The following is a 26,017-nucleotide window of genomic DNA, read 5'->3' as shown; positions in this document are numbered from 1 at the left end:
TATATGTTCTGTTGCTAATTAGAGACTGTGTTAAGAATACTTCAGATAATTTATTCGTAACAAAATTCATGCGGGACAGTTCTATTAATAAAATTTATTGATTTCTGTTGACATATCGTGTAATTTAGAAAATTATTCAAAGAGTTTAATCTTGTAAATTTTCTAAAATGAGTTATTTTAAAGAAATGATAGAGAATAAGACACGTGAGGTATTGAATTGCTCTTACATACATCACAAAGATTTAGAATTATTCCATTTTATAAGTTATATCTACATCACTTTTAATATCGAAATTGTGCTTGTCTTTTGAAAAAACAAGAGATAGTCTTTCGCGATATAAATGCCGATGTGATAACTGCCTTGGACAAAATTACCGGCTGGGATTGATGGAAATAATTAATAATAAATTATCCAGTAACGCTAATTGTCAAGATAATCGTTAATACTTTCGTAATATAAAATTAAAATGGGAAACGCCAGCTCTGCGCAATCTTCTAAGACTCAGAAAGATAGTAAGAAGGAAAATCACGGCTGGTACAAAAAATTGTATTTTATATAACAAAAGCAACGCCGTCATTTCACATAATTTATTTTAATTTTTAACGTATTCACACTTGTAATCATTTATGACATAGTTTATTTAAGAATATTATTTTAAATCACAATGTTAGGGGTAAAAACTAATTTTCTTGTATCTATATTGAAAAATATATTTCATTGACTAAATTTCTCCGTTCTTTCTGGGCTTTTTATAAAATTGATAAAGTGCTTTTCCTATCGGATAATTATTCGTGTAGGAGCGAAAGGATCAAGAATCATTGTTAATTTTCGACATAAATTAGGATAAAGATATCGAAATGTCAACAAGCGACCACGCAAAAGCGTACTTTGCAGTTTCGTCTTTCACGTAGCGCAGATACTAGAAAAGACCGACGACTCGGAAATGGCAAAGCGGTTGGCCAAAATTCACGTGACAAGCATGATATCCGAACGACGAATCCCTTCCTCATCTTCTTCCTGAGATTGCGTAGCAAGAAACCAAAGGAGCACGTCACCGTGATAGCGCGAGCTGCGGGCAAACTGTGGGCCCGGATGACTCCTGAGCAACGGAAGAAGTACGTAGACCTCGCCAACGAGGAAAAGAGACGACGCCAAGAGAGAAAACATAAGAGGAAGCGTTTGTCCACACGTTCGAGGTAATAAAAAAAAAGTAAGTGAAGGGATTGAAATGAAAGCCCGAGGGACCAAGTTCATTATTAAAAAATGCATATTTCTCATATTTTCCGAATTATATGAATTTAATAATTCCTCCTTTCTCTTTTCGAGCAAGATAGAGCGTGATCGCAATTTTTATATGCAGGATGAAGTAGCGAAAGACTTTCCGGAGGCTCCATATACGGTGATGAATATCTGGAGAGGATTAAAATGCGATTACATATTTTTGATTTCTTTTTTATTTGTTAGTAGTCTTTTTTTTAGATCTATGTACAATAAATATTGATGTATTTTTATACATTATTAATTATATCTTATCATTCAGTTAAGCCTAAACTAGGCGATCTGCCATTTTCTTCCGTCTCGCGTTTTTTTTTCGCGTTCTCTCGTCTGAAAAAATTAAACTCGTAACGCTTCGTACCATAAATATATTATTTTTTTTGTTGACGTGTTGACAGTTCCGCGAAGCGTCGCCCAACGATGGAAGGGACGGAAAGGGACAAAGGATGAAAGGGAGGGGAAATTACGCATATTTCAGGGTGATATATATTTACGAGGGTAACGTGAATATATACGTATGTACGTTACCGTTACACTTTCCTTCGCCTTGAAAGAAAGGACCGCTTTCTCTCTCTCTTTCGATACAAAAAATAATTTCAACGCGAATCTCGGGACGCTTCGTGGAAGAGTCTGATTTGCGCGCTTTCTCTCTTCTCTTTCTCTCTCTCTCTCTCTCTCTCTCTCTCTCACACAATGATAGATAATAAAAACATACTATAATGAATACCGAATGTGAATGCGTGTGATATCGTATATGCGACAATTAAAATATAACGCACAATGTGTGTGATTACGTTTCATTATGTCTATATGTGTGTGTGAGTGTATCTGTATGTACGCTTTTCATTATAATTGTCATAATAGTATAATGAGATTATTGATTAATAATAATAATATAATAATAATAATAATAATAATAATAATATTAACAGTTGATAAAAATTATGCGAACGATGGCGCTGATGATGATCTCGAGATTGATGGATTTTTATACCGATAAAATGACGTCGGCGACAATGAATTAATCGATTTCCGTAATAATACAATGAGGATTATCATAGCGATACGTAGTTACTTATTTTTTTTCTTTATGATACAGTAAAGTACAAGTGTGCCAAATAAACAACAACGTTCAACAATCGATAATATCAAACAGAATATTTTTTATTCGTAAATATTTATATATATTTATATATATATAAATACATAAAACGTAACACCGCTGCGGTTTCGCAAAGGAATGCCCTACTAAAAATAGGTATCCGCACTTTTTTTTTCTTTTCACTCTTCTCTCTTTCGATTATTATGGGATTATTCAGAAAAAGAGAAAGCGGTATCTTGGCCGATTGAAATGAAATCCATATCCAAGATAACATTTTCGCCTCTTCTTTTTTTCTTTCTATCTTTCTTTCTTTCCTTTTATTTAAAACGCACGAGTTGACGCTTACTCGTGCTCTCGAAAGAAGATAACTATGATTAAATTGTACCTTGTGTGCAATCTTTGTGTCGACAAGTTAAGAATCAGTTTAATACGAGCCTTCCTCGAGCATAGAGAAGAAAAATCATCCCTAGTTGTCGATGGACTTAAGTAGAGAAGAAGCGGAAGGATATTTATTAATCATCCTTTTCTTTCTCTCTTCCTCTCTCTCTCCCTCTCTTTCTTATCTTTCTGCTTTTCTAAAAATAAGTCTGGAATTAAACATCGGGCATATGTATTTTTTCGCACGATACGCGACGTAATTCGAATGTAATATTAGCGTATTGTATTAGCGTATACGAAATATGTGAAATATATACGCTGATACATTGGTTACTCGCGAATATATTTCATAAAGTTTTAATCGAGATAAAGAATAAAAATAAAATGGTATATACTTGAGAAAAAACGGATTGCGCCGAACGCAACGCTTCTATTCTATCCTGTGTTTTCTATTAAGAGATACTTGAGATATTTTCTCGCGAATCACCGCATCGAGTATGTCGAATGCGGCATTCTTGTCAGCAAAATCGCAGAAATGAGCACCTTCGCCTCTGGAGGATTCTATGTACCATTTCCTAAATTGAGAAAGAGAGTTGCAAACGAGCCAGGGTGTATATGTGTAAAGAGAAGAGAACGGGGAGCTACAGCTGACTAGCTGGCTGGCGGACAGAAGCAACGGGTGGTGGTCGAGGAAGTAAAGATGAGTGTCCTGTTAGGAGGTCGTAGACGAGTTCACGTCGGCGATCGTATCGAAGAGAGCGTTAACTTGTCGCGTGAAGAAGTTGACTTGTCCGCCCGTCCAACGTCGGGGGAGATCAACGGCTAGCGCGGCCTCATCGTGCTGTTCAGGGGCTGCATGAGACTGCCGTTGATGTAGCCGTACGTCGTGTAGACTGCTGCCGGATTCTGTTGGTGCGGGTCCTGCGGATACGTCGGCACGTTCACCATACCCACCGGCAGCTGACTCGACTGGTTCATGAAGCTACCTAGCTGGGCCGCTTGGTTCATGTAACCGGTAGCCGGTTGGGCCACACGATATCCGTACTGAGCAGCTGCCATGAGATTCGTGTTGAGGGCGACGTTCGGGCTGACGCGGCTCGCGGCGCTCTGCATCTGCGGACAAGTGCCACCCGGGTCGAGGGTCTGCCGGTAGAGACTCTCGCTGGGATACGGCTGGCTGAGCGACGGCATGTTGGCGTTCGCGGACGATCGCGAGGCGGATCGACTGGGTGGTCCGGGAGTGCCGGGCGGTACCGTGTTGACGTTGTAATAATTCTTCGCGTAGCCAAGCGATAGCTGAGCCTGAGGCGGCGTCGGTAGCTGCCGCGACGTCTGCGGTGGCGTCATGGTGTGCGGGATCGGCGGCGGCGGCGTCAGGTTCATCGCCGGCGGTGGGGTGGGCGATATGATGTCCAGACCGTTGGTCAGTTGCTGCAGCTTGGCTAGGCTGCACGAGTTGGTGGCCTGGTGACTGCCGCCCGAGGCGGAGAGCGGCGCCGGTGCCGGGGTATGCGAGTGCGGCGGCATCGCGCTGGTCTGTATGTAAAAGTTGGTGGCGGTGGTGCAAGGAGTCGGCGCCCCGGAGCGCCCACTACGATGCTGGATCACGTAGGTGTTCTGCGTGGGGAAGCCCTGCGAGCCCGCCACCGCCATGTAATTGCTTTGGGAGATCACCGTCATGTTGTGCGAGTGCGCGTGCGGGGTGTGCGAGTGCGGATGCGGCACCGCCGGCGGCACGCTCATCGATGACGGGGACTGCTGATACTGCGGCACCGCGACATGCGTAACGCTACTGCTGTGACTGGTCTGCGACGTCGCGGCGCTATGTTGAGAGGCTTGCGTAGTGTGAGAGGTCGGCGGAGTGGCCCGGTGCGACCTGCTGCTGCTCTGCTGCGTCGATCTGGATCTGTGAGTGGTTTGCGAACTAGCTCGTTTGCTATGCGATTGAGATTGTTGCGGCGGCTGTTGCTGTTGTTGTTGCGACTGTTGCTGCTGTTGTTGTTGTTGTTGTTGCTGCTGCTGCTGCTGCGACTGCTGAGACTGACTGTGGGCCATACTCTGATTCTGCGCCAGGGACAGTTGCATCGGTTGCGGCGTGTGCGATTGGGGCAAGGGCTGCGGCGTATGACTCTGTGGTAGCGGCTGCGGACTCTGCGTCGGTATACTCTGTGGTGTATGAGTCTGCGGCATCGGTTGCGGAGTGTGGCTCTGCGGAAGAGGCTGCGGACTCTGCGTCGGTATACTCTGCGGAGTATGCGACTGCGGGGTACGCGGCTGCTGCAGAGACTGCGACTGATGCATCGGATGAATCCCTGGATGATGCGCCGGCGGCGTGTGCTGCGATATCGAACTACAGTCGGTGGCGTACTGCACCTGGGGCGGCATGTTGACAGGCGGCACCGGTGTCGACGTCACTGGCGTGGTGATTTGCATGGGCACGCTGACCGGTGGCGGGATCGACGGTAACGCGCTGGGCGGCCTCTCCACGCTGTTCTGCGACGCGAGATCGCTGGCTATAGAAGTCGGCGATTCCAGGCCCAGTTGACTAACGTCCAGATCGCATTGACCGTAATGCAACGAGTGTACGGAATTTGTGGTCGAGTCCGGCGTGTAAACTCCCATAGACGGCAAGTCGGGTTGCGACGGCGGAGTCCTCTTCACCGAGCCTGGATTCTCCAGATGCGGCGTAGTCTTGCCGCTCTCGGGCGAGTGTTGCTTCAATTCCTCCGTATGGCTCTGCAATTGCAAGGTCGTGTCCTGATGCTCCACGGTAGGCAGGGTTTTCTCTTGCGGCGTAAGCGGTTCGGTCTCCGATGTCAGCACCGTGTTAGGACCGAGGGCGCACGCGTCCTTCTTCTCCACGGGGGAAGGTTCTACTTTCGGCCGCGACAAGTCGATTTTTGCAGCGTCCTTTGGCGTTTCGCAATCGAATTTCTCTTTAGGAGGGCTATCACGGCCATTCTTCTCCGGCATACTTTCCGGCATACTTTTCTCGACTTCCTCCTCTTTTGGCGAAGCAACTGGTTCAGGTACTGATTTCGATGTCTCCGGACTGCAAACGGGATGTTTGTCAGTTTCGAAGTCCTTATCACATTCGTTTAAAGTCCTTATCACCGTCGATGGTGGATCCGCTTCCGCTTTCTCTAGTGGGCTCTCATCGTTGTTCCTCTCCAGTAATTTATCATCCGCCTTCTCATTCTCGCATGATTCTGTCGTGGGGTTCTCCGTATCGGGCGAGGCCGATTGCGTAACGAGTTTAGGCGTCGGCGCGACTGTTTCTTCCTCCTCCCCTTCATCCTCATCGCCGCCCTCGTATTCGCCGGAACTCGCAGACACCACCTCCGTTTCCGTGGGCACGGGTAGTCCATTGTCTTCCACGTTCTCACTTTTGTTGTCTCCATTACTAAAGTGCTTCTCGGGTGGCGATTCGGGCACGGACGGCTGTTTACTGCGAATCGGAGAACTCTTCACGGATTCAGGCGGCGGAGACAACGAGGGAGGTGGTATCACAGGACTCTCGGCTCGGTTCTTCGCCCTCGGAGATTCCGGCGTAAGTTGTGGCATCTTCAAAGATTCTACAGTCGATTTACCTCTACCTCGCCTAGACAGCGGCAAGTTTTTCACTTCTCGCGCTTCTTCTTTGCCATTACATTGTATGGTCTCCTCCTGCGCTTTTTTCTCCTTCGCTTGCAAATATTTAGTTTGCCTGCTGGTAACCTTCTGTAAAATATCGTCCACTTTGCATTGCTTCTTCGCTGGTTTGGGCGGACTCGGCGTCGAATCCACTTTGGGTGGTGTCTTCCTAGTTTCCATCGATGTTTCTTTTGCAGATTCCTTTTCCTTCGCTTTATTATCCTTTTCCTTTACTTTCTCCTTTTCCTTCTCTCGTTCACGCTGCGTTTCTCGCTCCTTTTCCTTTTCCTTCTCCCTCAAAGATTCTCGCGTTCTCTTTCTACTACTGACTTCCAACTTCTCTTCCTCGACCTCTATCTTCTCGGAATGTTTTCGTTTTCTCAAAGGCGTGATGACTGATTCGGATATAAGCGTCTTAGGCGGTCTAACTCTTCTCCTCGACATCGTCATTATCTGCGCCGCTTTCGGTGGAGTAGACGGAGTCGTATTTTTTGCCGAGCTAGAAGTGCGTGAATTTCTTGGCGTAGATACATTTTTAGCTTCTGCATCTTTCCGACTCTCCGCGCTTTCGACATTACGGCTTTCCCTTGCGGATGTCTTCGGCTCTCTCAATTCTTTCATCGCTTTAACCTCCTTCGTATCTTTGATACTTCTCCCCTCTTTGGTCGTGTACTTGTGAGATGTCGCAGTCTTTTGCAAAGTCTTCGGTTTTAAAGGCGTCAATCTCCTCTGGCTCGTTCTCCTTCCCCTGGGTTTCTTCTTTATTTTCACTTTTTGTATCTTCTCGACGACCGCCGGCGCAGGTTTAGGCTCTACCGTAGGAGACACTTCCGAACTAGTGTCAACGCTTTCCTCCGGACTGTGATACGGATTAGGGATTTGCGTGAGCAACGGTATCCATCTGAGACAATCGGGATCCAGTTTGATGCGGGTACTCTTTCGTACTTTCGTCATGTGAGCATCTACCTTGCTCCAATCGACTACCACAGCCACTTTATTAATATTTCCGTTGCCCGGCAAGTGAACCGATCTTATAAATCCAAGCTGTTGCATCGCAGTCGCAATATCATGCGCCGACACGCCGGTCACCTTCGTAATGTCGCTAAGTTTGATATCGTTGATGTTTCGATGAGCGTCCAAATACTCGAGCACTACACTCTTCCAAAATGAATGATACGATACTCGACCGAGATCCGAGAGCGGTTTCTCCGGTGTTCCCGGAATGCCCTCGACTTTGGACAACAGATAACTGAACTCTATGAGAAACCTGCCGAAACCCTGTCGCTGATACTGCGGCAGCGTCATGATACAGGACACGTTGTACCTCTGAGCTGGACAATGTTTTTCCTTGCTGAAGTAACCGATCAAGTGGCAACCGTATTTATCGTTTTTCGTCATGGCGTAAAAGAGAAAAGGCTCTACATCGTAATAGAGAGTCTTGTGATCCAAAAATAACTTTGCTAGCAGACACAGATTTTGACAGTATATCTTGTTTACATTACCGTCAATCTGGAACATTAAAACATTCCCATTCAATTGTCACCGTCAAACGAGATCAAAAGTGGACGGATAAATAATATTTATACTGTAATAATAAATAACGTACCTCAAACACGGACAATCCGTCGCATCTGTAGATCTCGGTAGCGGGTGGATGCCTCCATTGACATTTGTCCATATGCCTGTCCAATACGGCCCGACTCTTCGTGTACTTGAGACAAAACTCGCAGAAGAATAACTTGGGCAATCGGGCGTATTCTTGAGGAAATGGACTCGAATACCATGTCTCTACCTCGTAACGACCAAATACTATCGCGGCAGGATTGCGTGGTACGGTGCCTGACGCGTTCGGAGTGTTGACGCACAGCAATTGTTCGTTCTCGTCGCTGCTCACGGTCAACTGAGCCCTCTCACGAGCCTCTTTGATTAGATCCACGTCCTTTTGATTGACACCTGATGGCAACGTTTGCGGTACGATGGGTTCCTCTGCAAAAGAAGAAAAAATGAATTTTCAAGATTAATGCATCCACGTGGCGACTTGTTATTTTAATATCGTTTTTTTTTTCAAATATAATTTTTTCTATTACACTTGTTACAATCAGACTTGTATTTTGTGTATTTCATTACTGATACGATCGATTGTATTTTATGTTTACGACACTGCCATCTACGACTGCAACTTGTATGAAAAAACATAAGGAAAACTATGTGTTTCATGTAAAAGAAAACTGACGAATTCATAAATGAGAAATGTCAAAAATAATTTAACGTGGAATACATCATTTGTATGCACAATTCAAAGAATATTAATTTTGAAGTATTTTGAGTATCGATCACACTTTATTTTAAACACGAGGTACGTAATATAAGGATAATTTTACCATGACATTATCTGGCTTGATGACGAATATTAAAATGACTTGGTAAACTAATTTGTCAAAATTAACGGAGAATTAGTTGTGTTCCGTTAGAGGAATTAAACAGATATAAATTATAGGAAAAGCAAAATTAATTAAATGGCATGGCACATAGGCAACCTAATGTAACATGTCAAAGGAATGTGCGAATATAATAATTCGATTGCCGTTAAAAATGTGAGTAGTATTCAAAGCAAAGCTGTGGGTTAGATTTGGGGGGATGTGTTGGCAGAGTATCAAAGTTGGCTCTTCGACGGCAGAAAGATCTCTCTTATTTTTTTTTTCGTGAAGGTAAGAAGGGCGGTGATGCCTGCTAAATGTCAGCAGCAGCAGGTAGGCTCCAGTGTGAATGATATAAGAAGACGGCTGAGTGTGAGATAAGCCACCCAGTGCCGTTATTTCTTCAGTGCCTGGAAATTGGTCTCGTTTCTTTTTACAGGGAGAGGAAGAGCGGGGAATGAATAATTGATTTAAAGTATCCGATTAAACGTTAAACATCATGTCCAGTTTTGTGTGAAGTACGACCCGAAATTGGTATAACACTTAGTCAAAAAGTAATATGTTTTGCTTTTGTCAGAGTTGTCTTGTGAAAATACAACAATAGAACTTGTCTTGATGTATGAAACTCATGTAATTTCGAATGTAAATCGATCAAAATAAGAAATAATTCAAAATATGCAATGAGAGATTAAAATGAAAATTGCGCAACATGTTATATGTACATGATATGATTCACTTGCGGATGCAATTATATAATTGCACATCTTGTATGTACAAGTACCTTGACAAAAAAAAATTAAACTTGAATTTAAAATAATAAATGTAGAGGCTAATATTTTTCGATTTACCAAATATCTCTTTAAATATAGCGTGGATTAAAGGAAAAAAATGCCAGAGCCAAATAATATGATTAATAACATGCAATAACCATATTAGTATCCATAGTGTAAAACAAATGAAAACGAGTTTTCTATCAATTGCTGCAGTTGATGTACATCTCCCAATTACCATATCCTTGCATTTTTTTCTACAATATATTAATATCTCGATAGCATTGTGTGTTAGCATTGGTTTTACACCATGTAGCAGATAAACGTCCTATCAAGAAACCTGATTGTTCACGAATCATTGTCATAATAATCAATTATTTGAATGAAAAATGATAATTAAATATTTTCCTCGATAGTTTTTAGACTTTTTTTTCTAAATCATCGGAACAATCACGTTGTCTTGAAAAAAAGTTATGGTCATCAGACGCACGTACACCACACACACTACCACACCACACCGCCAACACATCCACGTGGTCGTGAGCGAGGATTGGGTTAGAAGGAAATTTTCATTGCGAATTTTTTTTAGGGTGCATTATTTAGGTTGGGGACTCGTGAACGGGTGGGGTAGACTCTTACCCTTCCTGGTGGAGCAGGGTGTCGCGCGGGGTGTCGTGGTGGTGTTGGTAGTGGTGGCGCTAGTACAGGCTCGTGGATTGGACTTTAGGTTGGGATTTGATTTGACGGAGGAATCGGAGCCGAGGCCTGAGGATTTCGCAACGGCGGGCACAGGGTGGCGTATCTGCGTATTCGAATCCGCAGCCGTTTGCTTCTTACGCTGCTCGTGTCTCGACGACGACGATGACGGCGACGAGGAATCCGCGGCTGCGCATTTTACGAGCGACGACGCATCGTCTCGCATCAACTTTCTCCTCTCGTGCTCATGCCTCTTACTATTAACCGCGGTTTTCACCAAACCCGAAGGCGTCATCCTCGGCAATTTTTCGTTAAGCGAGCTGAACACGCTCTCGTCGGAAGGTACAAAGATACCAGGCTTCGGTACTCTCGATATCTCAGCGGTAACTTCAGTCTTTTTTCGATCCTTGAGTTTACTCGTGCTAGGTGAATCGTCTGGTTTGTTTCTTTGCGTGCTTCTCGGAATTTTGTTCGTTTTCGAGACATCGTTCGCATTAGGCCTTTTCCTCCGGTCGGGCGCGTAATTCGGCGCTGGGACACCGGCCGATCTCGCCCTGCTGTTTGCAGGTGCTGAAAAAAAGTGACTCAAGCCATCGAAAAGGCTCCTCAACTGGCCGCTCCCGGGTTTGTTATCCGTGCTCGCATAGCTACTCGGTGTTTGCGCGACGTTTTTGTCTTTCTTTTTATTATCCGACGAATTGGCAACAGCAGCGGGTTGCTGTATGTGCAAGCCAAAAGTCGGTGTATCACTCACATCGAGTTTAGGTAAGGACGCGCCGAAGGTATTTGTGATACTGCTGAAGAATGGCGAATCTACATTCAGCTTGGCGGCCGCGGCGGCGAAACCCCACGGTTTTTCCTCATTTACGTTATAAACAAACGGTCCCTTCACCGCCTTGGGAGATTCGAGCCTTCTGTCCTGGATTTCATCCAAGGAAGAGCCGCTGCTCTCGCTCAAGCTATTATCCTCATCCTCGGCTACGTCGTCCTCATCGTCATTCTCGTCGCTACTGTCGCTAGCTTCCGAGCTCTCGCTACTATTATTATCGGCCTCGCTGCTGCTGCTGCTACTACTGCTGCTGCTGCTGCTGCTGCTGCTAGACACTCGTGACGTCCCGACCTTCTTCGGATTCGCGGTAGCACCCCGAGTCGACCTAGCGCTAATGTTCCGCGAGGGTCTAGATTTATCACCGCCCCCCACCCGCTTCAATTTACTGTGCTCGGCATTAAACGCACTCAATCTAAAGAACTTTTGCTTCTCCTTGGAGATCCTGTCGTTCTTTTCCTCGAGCCTACCCTGGCCTGCGAGTGGGGTGGGGGGTTGTGGTAAAGGAAAGGAATTCAAAGGTGGTTGACGAGGGGGGACAACACCCGCATTACCGTCCGTGCTGCTGTCCACCTGAGCCACTCCCGTACCGCCCTTTTTGCCGGGATATGCGTTTGCCAAGCATTTTCTGGATACCATCGATCTGCAAAATAGGTCATCGATAACTTGATTAATCCCGGTTATTAGTATACAGAATCGTATTATTACGCAATCTACATATATTATTTCTCTCCAAATATTATGTGACAAACGCGAAATCAATTTAAATAAAAGCATCACAAAAAAAAAGGAATCCTTGATTCAAGTATATTTTTATTCTGTGATTGATTTAAGCATAGAATGCTCTTTGTAATCACAAATTTTCATTTGCCTTAATAATAAATAAGTTTGTGTGAAGTATATTTTATCCTTAAGATATATTCTTGTTTTAAAAATCGCATATTGTAAAAACAAACTTAGTCACATTTGAACTATAGTAATAATAATTCTTATTATATTCTTCATATTATATATATTTGAAAGTACCGCTTATATTCGATGCTCACTTATTCTTGCAATATTTATAAGTAAATTTCAGCTTCAACCAAGAATATTTTGCACTTTGTTTTAAGAATAAATTATCCTTTATCCAAAATTAATTATATTTGGCGCTATTATAAGGATAAAATATACTTGAATCAAGGCATATTTGCATTCTTTCAAGGATACTGTTTTTTCTGTGATACTCAAAAGGATTGATTAATCGCGAATACACTCACTTTCGATTCTCGCGTAACTTGCTGAGCCTCTTCCTCACGCTCGGGGTGTCGTCGGACGAATTCGCATCCTGCGCCTTGCCCCGTTTGCCGTCACTCTTGCTCACCGGCGTATGCGCCGTTTGACAGTGTCCACACTGCCAGGGTGTCTTGGCCTTCTTGTCGGGGACGGGGTTGAGGCAGGCGGGATGGTAACAATTGACGCAGACGGAGCACTTGACAAGATAATTCTGCGATTCTCGTTCAACCTGACAACCGGCGCAGATCGGCGAGCAGTCGTCGCAGGACCAAGTTATCCCTCGGTCGACGAGCACCGAGAGTTCCGCGGGCGCGCAGGAATTGTGCAACGCGGCGCCGCAGACGCTGCATCTGCTCAGCTTCTCGTTGCGTTTAGTGTTGTTGTTGTTGCCAACCACCGTCGCACCAAGACACTCCTTGCATATCGGTAATGGCGCCGGCGTCTGCGAAACAGAAAAACGCAAAGTAAAATCAATTTGTTTTATAAATATATAATAGTTTATAATATCAGAATCTATTATAATATTATATATATATATATATATATATATATATATTTGTTTCGAATTTATAATATAATATTTATAGGCAGAGGGCAAGCTTTATAATTATAATATAATATATTTATAGCTGTGTATGGAATTTATAATATTAATAGCTTTATATTAATAAGAGAGTATCAATATCAAATATTATGAAGCGTTTCACCATATTATAAATTGTAAAATTATTTAAAATATCAGCTGCAATTTTTGCATATCGACGACTTGATACCGTTACTTGTATTGTTACCTATATCGTGTATACAAAAGAGAAACGAGAATTCCTGATGCGGAACATAATTATTCATTTCGATGGTGGTATATTCTTATGCATCGGAGGGGTGCATCTTATTAAGAGCGCGGGTGAGAACGCGTTGCGCCAACGATGCAACAACGGTAACGATAATTTCGAAACGTTTTTCCACTATTACTTTTCACATTTTTCAAGTTCTTCATATTTAAAAGACTTTTTTTGTTTCAGAAAGAGAGAGAGAGAACAATTTCTTCGTAGTTTTACATAAATTTAAAATAATTTGGGAATATATATATAAATTGGTGACAATTTTAATATTTAGACTTATATATTATTTAATATTTAAATTATTCGTATAATTTGACAAAATACAAATATTTATATAAATTGTTGAATATTTAAGAAAAGTACGTATGAAAAATCTCTAAAAATATTTTAAGACATTTTCAATAAGCTGTAAATTATATGTCTATTGAAATTACATATTATTTCCAGCAAATAAAAAGTGAAGAACATTTCGTTTCTGAATAAGTCAATTTTTGTTCTTAATTTTTCAAAAATTTAGTTTTTTGAAAGTTCAATAATCTCCTGAAATATTCGAGCATTGTGTAATAATTTAGATGGATAATTTCGCTTAAAACACTCATGTTTTAGTGAGTCGAGAAAATGGTGAATCACAGAGAAAGCATTAAGATATGCGGGCGATCAGCCTCCGTACCAGCAGCGACCTGTTGCGCGATTGGTCGATTCGCCGTATCGCACCTTTACGCGTGTATTCGCGAATGCTTCGCGCGCCAACATCGCCCATTAATTTCATTCCATCTCCAAGTTGCGTGAAACAGGCGCCGAAACAAGTCGTTCTCCGAGCGATCTGTTATCGCATATATCGCAAATATATATTATATAACAGCTAAATTGATTATTAAATGATAATTAAATAATTTTATTTAAAATCACACGCTATTTCGTAATGCCTCTACTCAAATCTTAAACTGCTTATCATAAAGTCTCGATATATTTTCAAAGAGCTAAACAAGCAATTTGAACAGTTTTCATTTTCTTATTTTCTTTCTTTCAAGCGATATACAGGGTTTATCCAAATAAATGCGAAAAATTTTAGGAAATAATTTTTTGTCGAAAATTAAGGGGGGTTTCTTATACGAGATATATATATATATATATTTTTAATATTAATAAATATTCTTTTTTATTAGAAAATATCCACCAAGTTTTATTTTTTAAATTTGTCTGAAATTTGAGAAAAAAATTAATTTCTACCTCCCTCTTTAGAGAAGTGTAACTCCTCAGGGAGAGATTTGAGTATATAAGAAACTCCCTTAATTGTCGACAAAGAATCATCTAAAATTAAATTGTTCGCACTTATTTAGATATAATAAATGCATCAAGAGTCATACGTTGAATAAAAATAAATTTTACAATGCTTCTCTGATAACTAAGTCTAATGCCCAATATGAAGATAGGGGGTTGTAACAGGCAGCAACCCGAGTTCCATTTTATTGGATTAGTTAGGGATCAATAATCGTGCTTTTCAGGAGACAGTTGACTCATATCAGTAGTCGACGAGTTTATTTGTCTTTGCGTTACTCGCGTCGAAATCGATCGGAGGCGATGGGGTTGCCTATATAATTTTCAAAATGGTCGCAAAACATTACACACGGTGGACGGATCGATCGGCCTCGCGCCCAACGATTAGCGGGAACGCGGCAAGGCGGGATTAAAAAAAAAAAAACGCGGGAAAATGGACGCCGAGCGGACGTCCGGGGGTTCCCCGGTGTCCACCACCTGATGCGCGACGAAACGGCGGGCCCGCGTCGGCGCCGGGGTCGTTGACGAGGATTTTTCGCGCGGAGGGAGAAAGAAAGGGAGCGCGATTCCGCGGAGGAAGGATCAATAAGAGGGAGAGAAGGCGTTATACAAACGCCGGAGTCGCCGGAAGTCGGTCGAGATAGCCCCAGATCGTCCCGGCGATCTCGACCTTCTATATCCTTCCCTCTTCCTCCCTTCGCCCTTCGTCGTTGTCCCACCCCAGCGACCGCCAACCGACGTTCCCAACCTCGCCGGAACGTGGGCACTACGGCGTGACCTGGCGTAATATTTTTCCGGCTCTTAGAGGCTCTCTCGTTCTCATTTGCGCGTATAGCGGCGCGTAAACTAAGCGATGCATAACGTAGGCAACGCACGCCGAGGAAACATTATGTACGACAAATTGATAAATTCGCCAAAGGCGCTAATATTAGCCCCGTTTTTATTTTAGGACCTATATATAACATGACGATTGATTTTTAGCTCTTATTATTTATTTGGAGAATTTTATGTCGGGGTCGAAAATATAGTTTGTTTCATCATACATAATTCTTTTTGTTTTACGATTCAGATAATTATATGGAGAATATATATCGTCGCAAGATACTGAATCGGGTTTATTTCCATCTGCAGAGGAATAATCGTCGTTTCCCAATCCGTGGGAATTAATCTGATAATGAAATCTTGGGTTTCATTATATTCATGTGTGATAACTGATAACGTCACTTGAGGTATTTAAATATCTATCGTTAGGCAACACGCTCGAATTTAAAGGCCATAATCTTTAACAATGCTCGTGCAACTGTTTCTTCGATAGCGATAGCAAAGATAAAAATATATGAAAATTAAATTAATGGGTTTATTACTTGCTCTCTCTCTCTCTCTTTACTTTTGATGACAAATAATTGAGTCTATTAATTTTCTTGTTTAACTTAAAAACTATTAAGTCGAGCACAAGTATTCCTAAGAGTTTTAATTACAGAGAAGACGAAGAAACGAAATCAAAGTTAATATTATTCAATGCTGATATAAAAATAAATCTTTATCTTCCGACCAAGAGATTACGTCGTAAGAAAAGACAAAGATAGAAAATCTGAAACTGACAATCTCCGGCGATCTCCGTCGATAATTCCAACGGGTCACAGGACGCGCTTCATCGAGTGAGTCATCATCGACTTACGCGACTTACGAGCGGTTCAAGTGACTCACCTTGGGCGCGGGCGGTTCCGCGGGCGCATGAGCGGCGTCGGATTGCTTCTTGATCGGCTGCCTGTCCGGTTGTCGGAACAGTTTGCCATCCTGAATCACGAGGTTTCGATCGACCGCTCGTTTGGCGGACAATCTCAGAGCGGTCCTAAGATCGCCCTCGGCCTCCTCCTCGACGCTGTGGCTCTGCCTGATGTACTTTTCGATGCTCTTCAGGGTCGAGCCGTCGCGCTCGCCGAGTTCGCGCACCGCCTTGCCTATGACCTTGCTGATGTCCGTCGATTTGCTGACCTTGAGCGTCTTGGTGTGCAAACCGCCCGGGTCCTTGTACGAGGACTGACCCTTGTTGAAGATCTTGAGCACGTCGCCCCGTTTGACAGCGACTTCGAGATGCTCCGCGATCTCCTCCTCGTGATAATTGTGATGCTGCCGTATCGCGTGGCATATTCGTTCGACGCTCGGCCGTTGTTTCTGGCTTCGGATCTTCCGAATCGCATCTAGAAACCAGGCCGACCATGTCTCGGCCGAATCTTTCTCGTCCATCGCGTCTTCGTCGGCGGCGTGGACGGCGACGGCGACGACGACGACCAAGTCACAGCCAGTGCTTCTTCCTCCTCCTCCTCCAGCCAATAGGCGACGTCACAATCGGTAGCGACGTTTACATTCTGCTGCGAATTCTCCGGTTTCTCGGCTTAGAGATGCTGGCCCTCGACGTCTCCTCTCGCGTCCTCTTCTCACCGCGGGTTATTGCGCTGACCCTGAAAATAGAACATAGAAGGATTACCAAAGGTCAAACTGTTACCAAAAGTCTAAACTTTTCGCTCGCCGACACTAAACTATCCTTTTGCATATCGCGAGATCATTTGAGCCTGATATTTTCCAACCCCGACTGAATTAATTGCCAGTAACAGGCAAACTTATCTAATGACATAAGACGCATGACTAATTATTAAATAATTATTCTTGTTATTCAGGCTAATTTTTGAAAATTTAATTTTTGTGAAATTTTATTATAACATACATGCGAAGAAAATTTTCCCTTAGAATTTACCCTGAAAATTGGTACTGAAAGAATTTGATAAGAGTTTCTCTGATTAATATTTACCACAATAAATATAATAAAATCAATCAAACATATTTTATATCTGTGGTAGATATTTTTATTTTGTGATAAATATTAATAATTAGAGAAGCTCTTATAAAATTCTTCCAATACCATATACTGTCCCTCGAATAACCATGATTTTCAGAATAACTTCTAAGAGAAAAATCCTCTCTGCGTAGAATAATTTGTAAGCTTAACTCTCGACGCAACTATGCTTGGAAAAATGTACAATAAATTTTCCAAATTATAAACTCATTCGTTCCATCATCCGTGAAGATCTATCTTCGCGTGCTCGCGACATTCGGGACTCGAATATATCTCACCAGAATATTGGTACCCCCCGATTCGGAATTTACTCGACGCGTTCGTCTTTGTTCGTCTTTACGTAGTTACAACACACGTTCGATTCTTACGGTTGGGTCACGCGATTTTCGACTCCGCTTCGCGAAACGATCGTCCGCTTTTCCTCTGCGTGAGCGATGAACTTTCTCTTCGCGCGCTCGCGAGACGGAGACACGTACCTGTACACATACGCATACGCGTACGCACGTACGCGTACAACGATACGCAGGGCAAATATTTAAAATCACTGTATCCGACAGTGGTATTGCGCAACACGCGAACAGCTCGCGCGCGACTTAAATAAAGTTAGATTGGGTCGCGCGTATTCACGTCGAAAGCGCACAACAGATCGCCGAGATCTGGGGCTGCGATACAATAAAAAATATATACGAATAAGCCTGACAATACGTCTCCGTATAAGGCAAGATTGCGCGAAGAATTTCTACATTTTGAGATTTTTTGATGAAAATTTTCCAGAAAATATGCGATAGCCAATACGTCAAACTTTTCGTCGCATCAGTGTAATATCGGACACAAGAATAGAATGGAGTAGATATATCGATTGAGGTTTCCGAGATAAACATCCTGCCAAGAAACTGAGATATAATGCAGCATATATAGGGTGTCCCGAATTCGGCAAGTCATTTCTCATTTATAGATTGTTTGAAGTGGATTTTTTTTCTTAATGATAGCATCGAAAAATTGTCATTTTTAATTCTCTTAAATTGTTAATAAGAGATAGGACAACTAAACAAGAAACAATTTTTGGATGTTAAGTCATTTTTGTTTTATTATATAATAATTGGAAGGTAAACGTTTCGACTGTATATTTAGTTTTCTTCAATACACAAAATTAAAAATAAACAAAAACATTAATTTTGTGTATTGAAGAAGTTGTGAGTACAGTTGAAACGTTTACCTTCCAATTATTATGTAATAAAATAAAAATTATTTAATGTCTAAACATTTTTTCTCGTTTAGTTGGCCTATCTCTTATTAATCATTTTTTAATTTATACGAGCCTAATTATTAACCATTCAATCTTAAATGTTTTCGTAAATAAAATAATTACAATATTAAATTATTAGAAAAAAATTACATGATAATTATAATTATAGTAATTTATAAATTATTAATTACTTATATTTAAAACCTCATGATAGAAGATATAAGAAATAAACTCTACTACTTATTACACGATATATATGCGTAATAATTTAAATTTACTTCTATGACATAAGCAGGTTGTTATTTCTCTCAAAGTGCTGACATCTCAATCCTAAAATTCAGAGAATATTTTGCATTTCTTACCTAATTTTATAATTATAATTATTTTATAATTTCTTACTTAATTTTATAATTAATCTTTAGAGAATCAAAAGAGGCTTGAATATCTCAAAACAGATATTGTAAGACACTAATTAGAAAAGTTCTTTTCGAAGCAAAAATTGTTAAGCAAAATTTGAAAAAAAAAAAAAAAAAATGTCTACAACCCTCTATAAATACTATTTATTTATTTGGTCGATAAAATCGTTGGGATAAAATAATTTCTCGATAGCTGAACTTTCGATTGAAAAAAATGGCGAGAAAAGAGGGATCCTTGTTAGCCTCGATTCTCGCGGATGCCATCGAAGCGTGAGAAACAATGCGCCCGACATCGATCGCCTAAAACACTCCCGATGGCATATATATGCATACACATGGAATTTATTTAATGCACGCGAGATGCACGAGGCGTAATTCTCAGGTAAGCGTAGCGGAGTGTTCGACCGTAGAGTTGGCCGAGAGAGATCCATTGTTCGAGAAGAGACACAAAGACCACCCACCGTTTTCGTGCAATATCCGTATCGCGTATGCAGCACGCTTCGATCGCTGGAAATCGCGTGAACGCATTAATAAGGGATTCCGTTGGTTTAGCGATAAAAATATTTTCTCTCAATCGAAAATATATAAACGAAAATGAATTTTGTATGCAATTATTTTGTGATTAAACCGCTCGAAATTATAAACTGCAAAATAAATTATGATATAAATTTTTTTAAATTAAATCTTGTTAAATTAGTGTCAGCGTAAAAAATTTTCATATTATAATAATAAAGTAAAATTTTTCTGTATCGGACATTTCCGAGTGAGCGGCATTAATAAGAGATTAATTAGTTTTTTAATAATGATAATCTGAAAAAAATATTTTCTCTCAATCGCAACTGTATATATAGACGAAATTGAATTTTGTATGCAATTATTTTTGTGATTAAACCGCCCGAAAATTTCTGGAATAATAATCTACAAAATAAATTACGATATAAATATTTTTTAAATTAATATAAATGAATTTTTTAAATTAAAATTTTAAAAAAATTAATGTCACACATTGTAATAAATTTTAATACTAAAATAAAATGAAGTTAAATTAATCATAAAATAAAATAATTAATAATAAAAGTTTTTACACATACGTATGATGATGGATGACGCTGAAGATTTCAGACGTTTCCGAGTGAGCGGCATAAATGAAACATCCAGCGATAATGTTAATGGTTGTGAAAGTCTCGGCGGAGCAATAGTATCCAATATTATAATCGAGCGAACGCAGAAAGGATTAATTATGCGAGAATCAAGCGACAGCTGTGCGTGCCGGCGATGCGATACGAAATTGACCTAGGCCAGTGATAATAAATAATGCCGATGATTCTCTCTCTTTTCCTCTCTCACCCTTTCTCGAGTGCCGAGAAAAGAAAGTGTAAAAATTTACTATAAAACTGGCTCCGTAAACCAAATCCACGCCATCGAATTTCCTCGCCACGTGCTCTCGATTATTCTCGAAACACTACGAACTACGACTGTCCCTCCGGGAACAAAGTCGGCGATTTCCCGCCAAATCCACGTTGCAATGGTCTTTCGACATCCGGCCTTGCCGGTCATTCTCGAAACGAGGGAATTCATTCCGACGCATGCGTAGCTCGTTGTAATTTATTGCGACGAAATATTCGTACATAGCTTTCAAAAATCGAATTGCTTAACGTGTCAACGGTAAATATTCTAGAAATTCCAACGAAGAAAATTTTTCTCGACTAAACTTTGAGAAATGTAAAATTATCGGTCTGTCCGAATCGAAAAATATTTTTTTAATACACTAATATTTAAATAAAATAATGAGTTCTCCCTCTCTCTTTCTCTTTCTTTTTCTCGTTTATATAGTATAAATTAAATATTTAAAATTAAGTTACATTATTTTAAGATATTTTTTATAGCATGTATTTGTTTACAAATCGCGCCAAGATCTTTAAACTTTCCACGAAAAACACGATCAAATAATAATAAAAATCAATTGCGCGATTCACATAATTATGACCGGAAGAATGACGCAATGTGACGTAATTCGGAGATGCACTCATAACCGTTTGCACTTCAAGGCTCTCCGCTGATTAACGCTAGTTGCCCATTATCTCAATTTTATTGCTTTGTCCATTTTAAGATGAAGTTATCATGAAAACAAAACGCGAATCACACTAATTGCAATTTAAACGATTGATTAATTCGTAATAATCGAAATTACAAAGTCTATTCATTTCTTTAATTTAGATTGCTATTTTGTATTTCTACGCGCAGAGAGAATTTTCTCTTCGAATTCACCCTAAAAAAAAAATTATTAACTCGATTACTATTTTGTTAATTGAACTAATATAAATATTTAAGTCAAGTATACGTTTTGTTAGATTTCATATATTACATTTAATCGAAATATTTCTATATGTTGAATGAATAAAATAATGGAAGAGCAGTCGCCCGGCAAGCGGAAGGTCTCGGGTTCGATTCCCGATTCAGCCGACTTTCGGACCAATATTTTTCTCGTCTTTTTCTTACAGGGGATGTTTAGAGAAGGAACAAGGGGAATTTCTGAGATCCCAACCATAGGATTCAAATTCCTCAGTTTCCAAAAATTTTCTTAGCTTAATTTGTCGCAATAACATCGCGTTTGGCTCTTAGTCGAGATGAATATGGAGTTTTTAAAACAATTGGAGAGCTGACTTACAAATATTCTTATGAATAAAATAATATTTAGTCGAAAGGTTATAAGATATAAAATATGTCGGATTAATTTTACTACGTACATATTAATACTATTATAAAATTCTTCCAATACCATAATATCCCACGATTATCACGAGTTGAGTGAATTAAGAGAAAATTCTCTCCGTGTACACTCACTATCTCGTACGTGTTTATGTGTGTGTGTGTGTGTGCGATTGATCCTGGAGATTAAATATAATTTAGAAAGGAGAAACGCAGCCGAGGAATTGGAAGCCTTTCAAGCGGACAGTCGAGAGGGCAAAGGTTAAAAACGCGTGTCAAGCAGCAAAGGAGAGACAGAGGAGAGAGAGACAAACGAATCCTCACGTCGCGTGTTGCGCACGGAAACGTCAATGGAACACTGCTCGTTTATCGTGGCTTCAATGAGAGAGAGAGATAGTACTCTTCTCTTTACTACACGCCGCAACTTTTAATATCTCATTGAGGAGCGTCTTCTCCTCTGTCGGTTCGGCAAAGGCGGATTCCGTCCTCGACGACAAATATAAAGTGAAGCAACTGCTCCGAAAACCACGTGCTTTTCGCATACAACTCCGACCACGTGTTTCTCGAATGTAACTTGTATATCGAGAATAACTGAATTTTCGCGACATTTCGCTAATGTCAAAAAGAGATGCGACTTGGATTTTTTCTCTCGATTTTTCTTCAACTTCTCGACAAGTTTTATCAGACAGGTAGCATATTTTCGTCTCCTCTCAGGTAAGTCCCAAGAAGATCTGTTACCTGTCAGGTAAAACTTGGAATGCAATGTTGGAAGAACCGGAAGAACCCTAAATGATGCAATTGAAAATCGGCTCTCGTGCATGAATAGCACATACACACACACACATATTTGGAACGGAAAAATTCTGGAAAGATGCTCGCTCGAGTAAAGGATGAATCGTCGCGTTAAAAAACGAGAGAGAAAAGAGAACGGACGATTCTTTCTCTGTGTTCGCGCACTGCTATCTTATTAGGCGAAATGAAATACCGGCTGAACGAACACGTCCGTCTATTTGTCCGCCGTTCGTCCGGTTAAGACAAGACGATGGGGCCGAGGGCGAAGAGAGGCCACCGGCTGCGCGTGTTTGTCGGGCCCCTCTCACCCGGAGAGCGAGCGAGCGAGCGAGCACGGGCGAATGAACGAGCGAACGAAGGAAGGAAGAAACACGAACGAACAGGCGAGCGCGAGTGACGGCAATAGCAAGGTGAAGACGCGGAGAAAAACGGAGACGGAAAGAAAGAGGGAGACGGAGAGAGAGCGAGCCAGCTGCCGCTCCTGGCTGCCGAGGAACGATTTGTCGTCGACGACTTCAACTTGGTCCGTCGCTTCGAAAAAGGAGAGAGAAAATAAAGAGAGAGAGAGAAATGAACGAATAGATCGATCGTGAAAGGCAAATTTGGCGCGATAAAATAAATCGGGGGGATTTTCTCGCATTCGGAGGAGCCTCGAGTTCCTTCCCCGACGGGAGTAGAGAGACGCGAACGCGTACGGAAGGGTCCGGGTCGCTTAGAACGAGGCTCGGAGCGCTCGTCGACGCCTGGCGGCGCGGAAAGATCCGAGCCGCCGCCGCCGACGCGGACGAGACGGACGAGAGAGAGAGAGCGGGCGGGCTGTCGAGGCCCGTGCGACGGGCAGCCATCTTGGAGCGGAGACACGGCTCTGCTTGCTTGCTCGCTCTCTCTCACTCTCTTTCTCCGCGTTCGTCCGCTTCCCGTTCACGTGCGGATGCGTTTTCAACGGCGACGCCGTCGTCATCGGGGACGCGCGCGATTTTTTTCTCCTCCTCGTCGACGCCTCTTCTCGCGCGAGCGGCCTCCGGCCGCCAGAGAGAAAGAGAGAGAGAGAGAGAGAGAGAGAAGAGAGGAAGAGGAAAAAACGAGCGAATGTTATGCGGCGTCGATGTACACCGCGTATACAAGAATGTCTTTCTCTCTCTTTCTCTTTATATTTCGCTCGCGTCCTGCTTTCTCACGCTTCGCGCTCCGGCCCCGTATGCGCCGTCGACGACGAGGACGACGGCGACGATTCGCGTGGTTTATTCCACGCAGCGATCCTCGCTTACGCGGGCGGACGTTTACCTGTACGAAGGAATCCCATGGATAAATCCACACGGTCACGTACGCGGGTAACAGACTCCACCGAGTATCGACGCACTTAGGATACGTAATCACGATCACCAATTATCCCGCGACAACGGCGTCACATTTCACACAAATCAACAAAAGTTACCCACTTGACAAAGATGGCGGCCGGGCCGCGCGCGCGGGGGTTACACACTACAGACACGCGGTGGGGAGCGCACTGCGCACACTGCGCGCTCTCCGGCGGAAGCATGAAGCACGAGAACGCCGTAGCGTACCACGTGGTCCCGCCCGACCAATCAGCGCGCGGCTCGCTCCGTCCCGCTCGCGCACGCGCGCGCGCCCTCTTCTCTCTCTCTCTCCCTCTTTCGGCGGCACACGTGCGTCATACGTATACGTTCGGACGCACGCACACGCGGAAACGGCGGGAATCTATCGCGCTTGTATTTATATATATGTATATATATATATATAAATGTGTGCCCGCTAAATGGTGTACGATTAAATTAGCGCGTACATATGTCCCGCGTTCCTGCATATATATATGTATATTCGTATACGATCCGGATTGTATGTATATATATATATGCATATATATACACACCCTCTGTCTCTTCGCTCGACGAAATTTCAACGATTGTCGCGCAGGACGGAGGCATCGCGCGAATGCGGGGCAATGACATTTATTCGAGGTGAAAGAAGTACCGTAGTACTTGGAGCCGAGCGCGAGTATCGATTAAAATAAAGAGAAGGAAAAGAAAATTATTCTCAATTCCGTTCCTTATTTTCTCCTAACAAGCATATATGAAAATCTTGTCAAATTTAATTATAAAAAAAAAAAAAAAAAAAAAATACAAATGTCTCGTATAATATAAATTTTGGACGATCGCGTATCGTTACGCACCCGACTGTACACGTACATATATACACGTCAGCCCGTTACAGGTGTTGTGTGTACATATACACGTGTGCGTCTCGCGCGAGTTACAAATTCCCAAGTGTGTATGAGAGTGTACACATGTCTCCCTCTCTCTTTATATATATAATATATGTAACTGCGATCGCGCGGCACCCGGGGCGGCGAAGAAACGAGGCCGAACGACATATACAAAGTTCGAGCAGCACCGGCCCGACACGGCTGTATGGCCACCCGCCTTTTGCACCCGTTTTAACCACTTCTACCCAATTGGGTTGTCGAGGCGACAGGCGTGCGCCAACGACGATGCCACGTAACGCAGCTGACTGAGAGCTTTGTGAACGAGATGCGACAGGGCCGTATTCTGGAATACTTTCTTATTTCGAAATAATATTAGGAGAAAATTGAATTTTAAATACATACAATTGGACGAATGACAGATGAGTCGAATGACGCGTTTTACAATTTTTGTTTACGTTTCCTCATTAATATCCATTAAAAATTAGTACCTCGATTTTGCAATTAAACGGCAAAAAAATTTATATCATATAATATATAATAATGTATAAAAGATACAAATTTAATTTCGCACGACCCTGATATGCGTTACCTCTCTGCCGTTTATATGCAAAACACACGGTATATTCAATGCAGTTTCATAATGAGATTATTGATTTTTTTTTTTTCAAGAATCGCCGTCTCTCTTTCTGTCGCTCTCTTTTCGGCGACCGTTTATCTTCCGTCTTTCTCCGTCTGTTTTTTCAGCAGGTCGATAAGCTTCTGTCCTACTCTAAACTCCGCAGTTCGGCCGCGCATGACGCACGCGTGTAACATCTCGCATAATTGAATATGCTACACTCCCGGACGATATCATCCGACCAGTGGCCGCGCGTATGCGAAGCTAACCAGCAACTTGTCCGTAATATCTACATATACCCGGTGATTGTATTGATTTTTCCGACAGTATATGTAAATTAGCGAGTCGCAATGTAAGTACGCGCGCGAATTCTGCGCAGTTTATAATTTTCAATATTTATGATTTATAGCTTTGTCAAATCTAGCTTCTAATTGATATATACGTATAAATTAGTTCTTTTCACAACTCGTTAATACATAACTGTGCAAGTATATATATAAATTAATTTTTGCATGATTGCAAATGCAATTATAATTAGGCAATTATATAACAATATATAAGCATGCATAGTATTTTATATATTCGAAATTTATTTTGTGTATACATTGTTAAGTCACAATTTATCATACAAGTTATTAAATTTTTATATTTTGCTAAAAATTTAACA

The 26,017-nt window shown here is 41.9% G+C and overlaps 2 protein-coding genes across 4 annotated transcripts; one reads left to right on the top strand and one right to left on the bottom strand.

Annotated features, from left to right (window-relative positions):
• The first annotated feature begins 24 nt into the window (after positions 1–24).
• LOC114944518 (uncharacterized) lies at positions 25–2,031 on the top strand. The gene is made up of 2 exons (XM_029320464.2): positions 25–535; positions 913–2,031. Exons 1-2 carry the CDS (start codon positions 468–470, stop codon positions 1,199–1,201), a joined length of 357 nt encoding a protein of 118 aa, XP_029176297.1. The 5' UTR covers positions 25–467; the 3' UTR covers positions 1,202–2,031.
• Positions 1,438–24,081, bottom strand: enok (histone acetyltransferase enoki mushroom). Of its 3 annotated transcripts, none has more exons than XM_029320446.2 (6): positions 23,795–24,081; positions 16,201–16,955; positions 12,358–12,815; positions 10,216–11,741; positions 7,996–8,375; positions 1,438–7,898 (listed from the first exon to the last, which is right to left on the bottom strand). In XM_029320446.2, exons 2-6 carry the CDS (start codon positions 16,738–16,740, stop codon positions 3,579–3,581), a joined length of 7,224 nt encoding a protein of 2,407 aa, XP_029176279.1. In that variant the 5' UTR covers positions 16,741–16,955; positions 23,795–24,081; the 3' UTR covers positions 1,438–3,578. The 3 variants fall into 3 exon arrangements, with proteins under 3 accessions (XP_029176279.1, XP_029176280.1, XP_085343871.1); XM_029320447.2 differs by having other exon boundaries at positions 11,653–11,741; positions 23,795–24,075; XM_085487745.1 differs by lacking the exon at positions 23,795–24,081 and adding an exon at positions 20,101–23,250.
• Positions 24,082–26,017: the final 1,936 nt, after the last annotated feature.

Source organism: Nylanderia fulva, unplaced genomic scaffold (assembly GCF_048542155.1).
Source record: "Nylanderia fulva isolate GAGA-0341 unplaced genomic scaffold, ASM4854215v1 Scaffold6, whole genome shotgun sequence".
Lineage (NCBI taxonomy): Eukaryota > Metazoa > Arthropoda > Insecta > Hymenoptera > Formicidae > Nylanderia > Nylanderia fulva.
Note: the sequence above shows the minus strand (reverse complement) of the source record. Positions and strands in the feature narration are given on the sequence as shown.

Coding starts and splice junctions, on each gene's coding strand:
- enok (XM_029320446.2), bottom strand. CDS start 16,740: ATGGACGAGAAAGATTCGGCCGAGACATGGTCGGCCTGGTTTCTAGAT. Junction 12,816..16,200: donor CGGAACCGCCCGCGCCCAAG/GTGAGTCACTTG, acceptor TCTGTTTCGCAG/ACGCCGGCGCCATTACCGAT. Junction 11,742..12,357: donor AAGTTACGCGAGAATCGAAA/GTGAGTGTATTC, acceptor CCTATTTTGCAG/ATCGATGGTATCCAGAAAAT.
- LOC114944518 (XM_029320464.2), top strand. CDS start 468: ATGGGAAACGCCAGCTCTGCGCAATCTTCTAAGACTCAGAAAGATAGT. Junction 536..912: donor AAGAAGGAAAATCACGGCTG/GTACAAAAAATT, acceptor TCTTTCACGTAG/CGCAGATACTAGAAAAGACC.